At 56.2% G+C, this 9,548-nt stretch overlaps 1 protein-coding gene across 2 annotated transcripts; it reads right to left on the reverse strand.

The window, feature by feature from the left end:
* Positions 1-858: 858 nt before the first annotated feature.
* Positions 859-9,292, reverse strand: TMEM119 (transmembrane protein 119). Of its 2 annotated transcripts, XM_054527614.2 has the most exons (3): positions 9,119-9,292; positions 5,361-5,560; positions 859-3,417 (listed from the first exon to the last, which is right to left on the reverse strand). In XM_054527614.2, exon 3 carries the CDS (start codon positions 3,401-3,403, stop codon positions 2,552-2,554), a length of 852 nt encoding a protein of 283 aa, XP_054383589.1. In that variant the 5' UTR covers positions 3,404-3,417; positions 5,361-5,560; positions 9,119-9,292; the 3' UTR covers positions 859-2,551. The 2 variants fall into 2 exon arrangements, with proteins under 2 accessions (XP_054383589.1, XP_024113258.2); XM_024257490.3 differs by lacking the exon at positions 5,361-5,560 and having other exon boundaries at positions 9,119-9,280.
* Between the last annotated feature and the right edge of the window lie 256 nt (positions 9,293-9,548).

A 9,548-nucleotide genomic window follows, 5' to 3' on the forward strand; every position in this document is an offset into this window, starting at 1 on the left:
CTTCATGCACTTCCCAGTCACATCACAACAACTAAGACCCCGCAGGAGCTTGGGAACAAGAATAAAGCACAGCCCGTGACACCCAGCGAAGTTGAACGATTTGGTCAGAGCCACGCAGCACACACAGGTATTCCTCTTCCATCCTCTTGCTGTTCTTGGCAGGCCTGGCTAGGCTGAGAAAGGGAGGGCCCTTCCCCACTGAGTGAGACAGAGGCCATTGTGTGTTATGAAACCCAAACCTCTGGGGCCCCGCCAGCTGGAGGTGGGGTCAGTGGAGGGGAGGGGCTGCAGGGGATGGCCCACTGCCCCCCAGCCCCAGGGACCCAGCACATGCTCCCAGCCGCAGCCACATCTGGATTCCAGCTGGCAGCTCCTGAGGCCCAGGGTGCGGGGGAGAAGTCGCTGCAGGAACTTGCCATCAAAGACCAAGAGGAGTTTTGTGGGTGGGGAGACAGAAGGCAGAGGCCGACTGCAGGGCCAGAGCTGCCTCCTACTCCCGATCCCAGCCAAGGGTGCAGTGAGGGGGGCAGTGTCCATGAGACCCGTCCCAGTCCTCAACCACCTGCAGGGGAAACAGAGAGGCGAGTGACTCTCCCACGGCCACAGTCAGTGGCATAGCTGGGCATGGAACCTGGGTCTGTGTGGCCACAAGTCCAGAGCTGGTGCTCCACCCCTGGGGACATGAGTTCCAGCCCATTCCTCCGGAGCACCGGTCTTTCCTTTCTTTCCCACATCAATCTGTCCCTTCACCCTCCAGGGCTGGGCTGATGTGTCTCTCCAGAAAGTTGTCCCCATCCCCATGCAAGAGCCCCTCCCCAGCAGGCTCATTCCCCCCACCCCCCAGAAAACTGGTGAGACTTCAGGCCAGAATAAAGGTTTATTGTGCTGGCGCATTATATCTCAGCACCTGGAGAGCTGTGCAGAGGTTGGGGGAGCCCCACATGGAGGAATGGGGGAGAGGACCCCCCGCCAGAGCCTCCCTAAAGCAGGACGGAGCCCAGGCTCCCTGTTGAGGACTGACGAATATTGTGGACACAGGCTGCCAGACAATGTGTGAGCGATGGGGGGTGGCCAGGGCCCCCCTGCTCCAGGCTGGGCGTCAGAAACCCTTCCCCAGCCCCTTGAACTTCCCCAGGGTGGAGGTCCCCTCAAACACAGCCCCTCAGCTTCTAGGCTGCTTTGGAGGCCAGATAGGAAGAGTTCCATTCATTCACCCTGATCCCAGCAGCAGTAGCAGGATGAGAAACTCACCCCCAGGCAGGGGGTGCTTGGGGAGCACTTGAGAGGGTTTAAATGCTCTACACCCCACATCCCTAATCCTGGACCAACTAGAAACAAGGGGCCACCTTCAGGAAAATTAAGAGCAGTATTTTCCAGAGTCGGTGCTGCAGGATTTTACCCTGTAGCTGTTTTAAAAATTAGTTTGGGCTGGGCGTGGTGGCTCACACCTGTAATCCCAGCACTTTGGGAGGCAGAGGCAGGTGGATCACCTGAAGGTCAGGAGTTCCAGACCAGACTGGCCAACATGGTGAAGACCCATCTCTACTAAAAATACAAAATTTAGCCGGGCGCAGTGGTGGGCACCTGTAATCCCAGCTACTAAGGCAGGAGAATCGCTTGAACCTGGGAGGCGGATTGCACTGAGCCAAGATTGCACCAAGATTGCACCACTGCACTCCAGCCTGGATGACAGAGCGAGACTCCGTCTCAAAAAGAAAAAAAAAAATCTTGTTTCCGAAGATTGCCTGGGGGAACCTAGTTTGGGAAATGCTCATTTAGGGACCTGTCGTAATGTGTGCAGGGGCCCTCTCACAGAAGTGTCCTAATTAACCACACCCACTTCTGCTGCTGGAGCTCTGAGCACAGGCAGAATGACACTAAAATATTCAGCATTGAAAGGACACAAGAGGGGAACCATTTGCAGTTCCAAAATACTGCTTCACGCCAGGCTGCATGTTGCCTTACGAACGCTGGGCACCTCGGTGTCTCTCATCCAAACTCTTCCAAAACTCCCACTTATTCTTTGCTCCCTTGATGGAAAATCAGTGATGTTTGCCCCACGAGTGACCCGTGACATATGATTCCCAATTGATGTGGCTGATTTAGTGGACTGTTTTTTGTTTTTATAGAGATGGGTCTCACAATGTTGCCAGGGCTGGTTTTGAACTCCTAGTCTCAAGTGATGTCCGGACTTGGCCTCCCAAAATGCTGGGATTACAGGCGTGAGCCTCCACACCCAGCCTTGAGGGATGTTTTATCCTGGCTGTCACAGGGACACATGCCCTCCCCTCACTTTGTCAGGGGAGCTGTGCTGTAGTATGTAGCCCTTTGGGGCTGCTGAGGTGAAGGATGATGGCACTTGGTAAGATTCCTCTGGGGGACCGGGGACCAGCATTTCTGCCTGCTGTAGAATCAGCACATGCTGGAATTGGCACCACAGGGCGGCCAAGGAGGGAGTGTCAGGAAGCAGTCAGGGCTGAAGGCCTTTTCATACCCGGGGAGGTGACCACTTGGGGCCCCGACAGTCAGGGCTGGCAGCCCGGGAGGACTGTTAGACACTGGGGTGGACGCTGCTACAAGCACAGGGGCTTTCGGGGGGAACTTCTGGTCCCTGGGCTTCCTGGGCTAACAAGAGAGACCCTTCCAGCTCCCTTTGGCCCTCACCGGCCACCAGAGCCCCCTCAAGCACCCCTGAGCACGGCTCCTCCTGCGCCTCTGGTGTCTCCACTGGGACCCCATGTCCCTGGACTTCCTGGTCCCCCTCCTGGCTGCCCTTCTCCTCTTCCTCCGCCCCCCGGCCCTCCACCATCCTGGCTCCGTCCCCGCCGCCCAGTGCAGCCCTGGTGGGGGACTTGAGGTTCTGGGTGGCAGCCAAGATGTCGGCCTGGAGCTGCCGGGAGGAATCCAGGGCATCCTCGGGCCGGCTGTCAGGGGCTCTGTCGGGGACCTCACTGAAGGCCTGGGGGCCCCCGGCCCTGTCACTCTGGTCCACGTACTTCTTCTTGGGGAAGGACGACGGGTAATAGGCCGAGGCCTTGTGCTTCTGCCGGGTGATGACCGCGGCACAGACGATGAACATCAGCAGAAAGGCCAGGGAGCCCACCACAGCAATCAGCATCACGTACTGGCGGAAGAAGTCCACGATCCCATCCAGGAAGTTGGTGGGGGGTGATGGGCCCCCCAGGGTTGTGGGCTGGGGCCCCATCGATGTGGGGCTGAGGGCCGGGGTCCAGGGTGGCAGGAGGCTCGGGGAGGAGGCCGACGAGCCCTCGGCCTCCCCACTACCCGCCACATCCTCCAGGAATGTGGCCTTCAGGGGTACAGAGCGGGCGTCAGTAGCAGGCACAGACCCCAGGAGTAGCAACAGAGGGATGAGGAGGCTGGGGGCTGCCGCCGAAACCATGGTGCCCCCAGGACCTGTGAGACAGGAGGGAGGAGAGAAGTCACGGCGGGACTCTAGAGTGTCAGGATTCAGAAACAGGCTCACCAGCCCCCAGGAGGAACAGGGAGCATGAAACACCTTCTGGCAAGTCCCTTCCCTTCCCAGGGCCTGAGCCCCGCTGGTTCAGCTGTGGAATACAGATGTGCTCCCCTACTTCCCTGGAGGTCCAGGAGTTCAGGGGCTGAATCTTATTCATCTCGGCCCCCTCAGGGTTTGGCCCCATATCTGGTATACAGTAAGTGCTCAATAAATGTACCCTGACTGACGTGGCTGAATTAATAATGATAACTTAACTTTCATGGCTTTATGTGTCAGCCACTGTTTTAAGTTTCTTACATGGAATTTCTCAATGAATGCTGATCACTGCCCAGTGTGGGAGGTTCTATGATTAGGCCCACTTTGCAGATGAAAAAACTGAGGCTGAGAGGGACGTGGTGACTTGCCAGGGAAGAGCTGGGTCTGGATCCAAGCAGAAAGGGAGAAATGATGGCAGGGCTGAGTAAGTGAGAAACCGATTGAGTGACTGAGGTTGTTGAGTGACACCTCACCCTCTACCCACAACTCTGGGACCCTTCGCTCCAGCCCCCAGCCTCTCTGTGGTCCCGTTCCCCTCAGGGTCTGGTCCCCATGCACTGGGCGGCCAAAGTGGCTCCACGTGGCCACAACCTCGTGGTTCAGGGGCTTTCTCAAACCTTCCGCCAGCCCAGCTCTACCTTATTCTGCAAAAGATTCCTAGTGGGGCGGGCGCAGTGGCTCACACCTGTAATCCCAGCACTTTGGGAGCCCAAGGTGGGCAGATCACTTGAGGTCAGGAGCTCGAGACCAGCCTGGCCAACATGGTGAAACCCCATCTCTACTAAAAATACAAAAATCAGCCAGGCATGGTGTCGTGCCCCTGTAATCCCACCTACTTAGGAGGCTGAGGCAGGAAAATTGCTTGAACCTGGGAGGCGGAGGTTGCAGTGAGCCAAGATCGCACCACTGCACACTCCAGCCTAGGCGACAGAGTGAGAACCTATCTCAAGAAAAAAAAAAAAAAAAAAAAAAAGATTCCTAGGGTTTGAAGCCTCCAGGTGTCTGAGCTAGGCAGGGGTCATGGATGCCAGGGGCATGCACGGACAGCCCCCTGTGGCTGCCCTCAGCCCCAGGCTCCAAGCAGGAGCCAGGATGGGCCCCGGGGTGGGGAAGTCCTGGTTCCCGAGACAAAGCTGAGCTGCCAATGCGCCCCACCTCCACTAGATGGGAACCAGATGAGCCGGGGGCCTCCCTGCCCTGATGGAAGGCTGCTCCCGGGTGAACCCCAAGACCCCACCTGGCCCACACAGCCCGGCTGATGAATTAATTCCTCATAGCCAGAGTTGACAGAGGAGCTGAGTTTCAAAACACTGTCTCTCCCAGCCGATGTGAGCTGGGGGCTCCCACCCGCTCAAACCCAGGGACAACTCACTGTGCTGTCCTCTGAGAACCCCACCCCGCCCAGCAGAGGGCTCAGGTCCTGGAAGCTGGCTTGGGTCTAGAAGCTTCACACAGAAAAGCCTTAGGATCTCCTGTCCTGAGGCCTGAGGGAACTGAGGTGGAGAGACAGAGGCCTAGAGAAGGCAAAGGGCAGGCCCAGGGCCACACAGCAAGTTCCGGGCTGGAGGAGGAAGTCAGGCTCCCAAGGCCTCGGCTGTGGTCACATCTCCAGCACCTGGGCCTCAGGGCCTGCTTGGTGAAGCAGAGGACGCTACCTTCCCCACAGGTACCGTGAGGATTCTGGAGGTGAGGTAGGAACCAGGTTGGGCCATTTAGGGGCTTGTTCCAGGTGACCTGAGGCTTCTCCGTAACACGGCTTTCATTGAAATTAATTGCATCAGCCGGGTGTTGTGGCTCATGCCTGTAATCCCAGCACTTTGGGAGGCCAAGGTGGGAGGATCACCTGAGCTCCGGAGTTCAAGACCAGCCTGGTCAACACGGCAAAATTCTGTCTCCACCAAAAATCAGCCAGGCCTAGTGGCGCACACTTGTGGTCCCAGGTACCGAGGAGACTGAGGTGGGAGAATCGCCTGAGCCCGGGAAGTTGAGGCTGCAGTGAGCAGAGTTGGCACTGCACTCCAGCCTGGGTGACAGAGCAAGAACCTGTCAAAAAAAAAAAAAAAGAAAGAAAGAAAGAGAGAGAGAGAAAGGAAGGAAGGAAGGAAGGAAAGAAGGAAGGAAGGAAGGAAGAAAAGAAAGAAAAGAAAGAAAGGAAAAGAAAAAAGAAATTAAATGTGAACAAACTGGCTTAGATGGCAAAAAATAAAAAAAAAAATTCCAGGACATAAAAAGAGGCAAAACTGGCCAGGCGTGGTGGCTCATACCTGTAATCCCAGCACTTTGGGAGGCTGAGGCCGGAGGATTGATTGAGGGCAGGAGTTTGAGCAACATAGTAAGACCCCACCTCTACAAAAAAATAAAAAAGTAGCCAGGCCTGGTGGTGTATGCCTGTAGTCCCAGTTACTTGGGAGGATCGCTTGAGGCCAGGAGTTCAAGACCAGCCTGGGCAACATAAGGAAACCTCCATCTCTATGAAATATATTAAATTATTTCAATGTTTTAAAAAAGAGACAAAGCTTCTCAGGGGCTCATTTTAAATGAGCTGATCACCCGTGCTTTCCTCACGGGTACTCATCTAAGCCCTTTTCATGCCTTTAATCCTCCAGAAGCCCTGGGGCAGCTTCATTATCCCCATTTTACAGATGAGGGAACGGAGGTTCAGAGATAGACAGTGACTTCCCCAAGGACACACAGATGGGGAGTAGCTGAGCTGGGATCTGAACCTTCCTCTGTCTGATCCCAGGAGTTTACACGCACATTCACACACACCACACTCACACTCATACACAGCCATACATACACATGCACACTCACCACACACACAACCATTCACACAGGCCACACACTCACACACACATCCCCATACACACCCCACACATAATCATGCACACACATGCCACACACTCACACACACACCCATATACACACATGCACAGACTACGCACACATATACACACATGCATACACACCACACACAACCATGCACACACATACCACACACACACTCACACACCCATATACACACATGCACATACTACACACACAATCATACACACACATGCACACACACCCCACACACAAACATGTACACACGCCACACATACCCATATACACACCACACACAACCATGCACACACATGCCACACACACACACCCCTATACACACATTCACATACTACACACAATCATACACAAATGCACACACCACACATATATGCATACACGCCACATACACACAACCATACACATACACCACACACACTCACCTACACAACCACACACACATGCACACACCACACACTCTGAGCCAGGAATGGCTTGTTCCTGCTGGTGGACATCACCTGTCAGATGCTAAATGAGGAAAGGACCCCTCCCCTCTCTGGCACCTGTTAGCAAAGGTTCCTTCAGACAACCTTGAGCTTTGGGGTCTGTGACCTGCCAGTCACCTCCCTGCCTCCCACCCCCAGTCAAGCCCAGGAGAGAGCTTTCATGGCAACAACTACCACTTCTCACTGCAGAGGACAGCTGGGACCAGGGGTGGCTGGAGACCCACTCAAGTTCTGGCTGGGTCAAGAATCCCAGCTCCATCGCGTCCAGCTCTGTGGTCTGGCTCCTGTGGGCCTCACTTTCCCCATCCGTAAGTTGGGACAGGGTGACCACAGGTAGCACCTCTCAGAGCTGTTAGGGCCAAATGAGACAACTTTCAGAGAGTGCCTGGTGCGGAGTAGCTGAGCCCAGAGGAAAGATGGGGTCTGGGGTAGCTGAATTCCTTCCCTAGCCGAACTCCAGGTTCAGCCAGCAATTTCCCACCCTGAGTCGACAAATGAGCACCATCGCCGGATAGGAACATGCGCTCACTGTATGTTCCGGCCGCCGCCCAGGGAAAGACCAACCTTTTCACCCCGTTCAGTGAAACCTCTTTAGCTCTGGCCGCCAAGGAATGCAGAACCAAACACACGCATGCACACACATACACATACACATACACATACACATGCACACATACACCTACACACACATATACATGCAACACACACACACACACACACACACACAAAGCCGGAGGCAGAGGGCAAGAAAGGAGAACATGCAAACTGCCACTGGCTCTTTAAGGCTGAGACCCTGACTCTCAGAGTCCCCGGCACCCCACAACCCCTCCTGGCTTCCAGGGAAAGGTGGGGGCAACGTGTGGAGGATCGAGCCCCACCTGCAGTCAGCAGAGCCTCAAAAGAGATGGTTGTGTGGCCCTGGATGGCCCCTGCCCTCTCTGGGCCTCAGTTTCCCATCTGTGGAATGAAGCACTGTTCTGGACAGCTCTGAAGTCATTATTCTGCCTACCAGGTACCCCCTACCTCCCCCCTGGACTCTAATTTTTTCAAGGACTCAGAATCTAACAGGCCATTAGGAGCTGGGGTCAGGCCCAACGCTTCTTGCTTCACCTTAGAGGTAACTCAGGTCCAGAGACTGAAAACACCCTGCCCAGGTCACACAGAAAGTCAGGGGGTGAGCCCAGCAGAGCCCTGGATAGAGAAGCCTGTCTTGGTATATCCCAGAGGAGGTCACTTCCCAGCTATGTGTCCTTGGGCTGGGCATGTCACCTCTCTGAGCCTCAGTTTCCATATCTGTACAATGGGGATAAGAGCCACCTCCCTGGACTGCTGTTAGGACAAGATGCGGCCATGCCTGGCGCATAGTGGGTGCCAATTAGCAGGTACCATGTGATTGCCCAGGACTCCCTGCCTGGGGACATGTCAGGAAGGGCTGGCCGTGTGTGTGACAAATGCCCTAAGATGGTCCTGAGTATGTGGAGGAGTGCAGATCTATCCCTGAGGCCTGGGGACCCCAAGACTTGAAGCTAGGGGACCGGGGGCTGCCCCACCCCCACCCAGAGACTGGTGGCCTTTGGGGGAGGGACGGCCCACGGAAACCTGGCTTCAATTAGTGGCCTTGTGTGGGGGAGGGGTGTTCTGGTTGGAGCACTGCATATGCCCCCGACCCCAGGGCCAGCCAAGGACAGGGACCTGGGCCCCCGGAGGTCTGGATGGGGAAGGGGAAGGGGGTCCTGGGGGCACAATCCACCTACACACACACACACACACACACACACAGAGCAGCATGGACACACAATATAAAGACACACAACACAGGCACACTGACTCACACAGCACTGAGACACCCGACAGCGCTCTCATGGCCCATGCACACAATACACAGAGAACACACACGGACACACAACACATACACATACACAATCCCCTGACACACAGCCGATCCCTGCACACAGGACAATACCGTCCACATCACCCTCACACAGATCCTGGAAGCAACAGCCTGGTGTCCACTTGCAGAGAAGTGGAAGCAACACACCCCCTACACCAAGGCCCCAGCCGCACACACACAACACTCCGGCCCACCCTGGCCCACCCCAGCACCGCACATGGGACTCAGATTCCACCACACTCGTGCACACAACACCAAACACACACTCAAAGCCCACACACACTTAGAGAGGCCCCCCCAGAGTGCTCCGACAGTCCCCAGTCCCTAAGCTCCAAGATAGCTCCAGGCTCTCAGGACAGAGGAGGGGACCCCAGGACTCACCAGTTCCTTGGCGTACAGGACTGGGTGCTCCCGCCGAATGGAGCGAGAGTGGGGGACGCCTGGGCTGGAAGAGACAGTCCGTGCTGGTGCCCGAGGCTGCTCTGGGCTGGCGCCTGCCCGCCCTCCCTCCTCCCGTCCCTCCTCCCGTCCCTCCTCCTTCCTCCCTCCCCGGCTGGGCCGCAGGGCCAGCTTGATTTCATTAAGAGGGTTTGGGGTGGGGACGGGGGAGGGGAGGGGCTACTCTCGGGCCACACGCAATCCCACCCTTGCTCACACTCTCGCTCTGGGGAAGACCAGATGCGGCACTTCCTCCCTGACCTCAGGTCCCCAGGGCAGGCTGAGACAGACAGACAGACAGACAGACAAGGCTGTCCTGCAGCGCTCCCCCAGACAGTGAGCTGGGGTTCTGCCCACCTGCTGCCCAATACCC

The sequence above is a fragment of the Pongo abelii genome, chromosome 10, assembly GCF_028885655.2.
Source record: "Pongo abelii isolate AG06213 chromosome 10, NHGRI_mPonAbe1-v2.0_pri, whole genome shotgun sequence".
In the NCBI taxonomy this organism is placed as follows: Eukaryota; Metazoa; Chordata; class Mammalia; order Primates; family Hominidae; genus Pongo; species Pongo abelii.

Coding starts and splice junctions, on each gene's coding strand:
- TMEM119 (XM_054527614.2), bottom strand. CDS start 3,403: ATGGTTTCGGCGGCAGCCCCCAGCCTCCTCATCCCTCTGTTGCTACTC.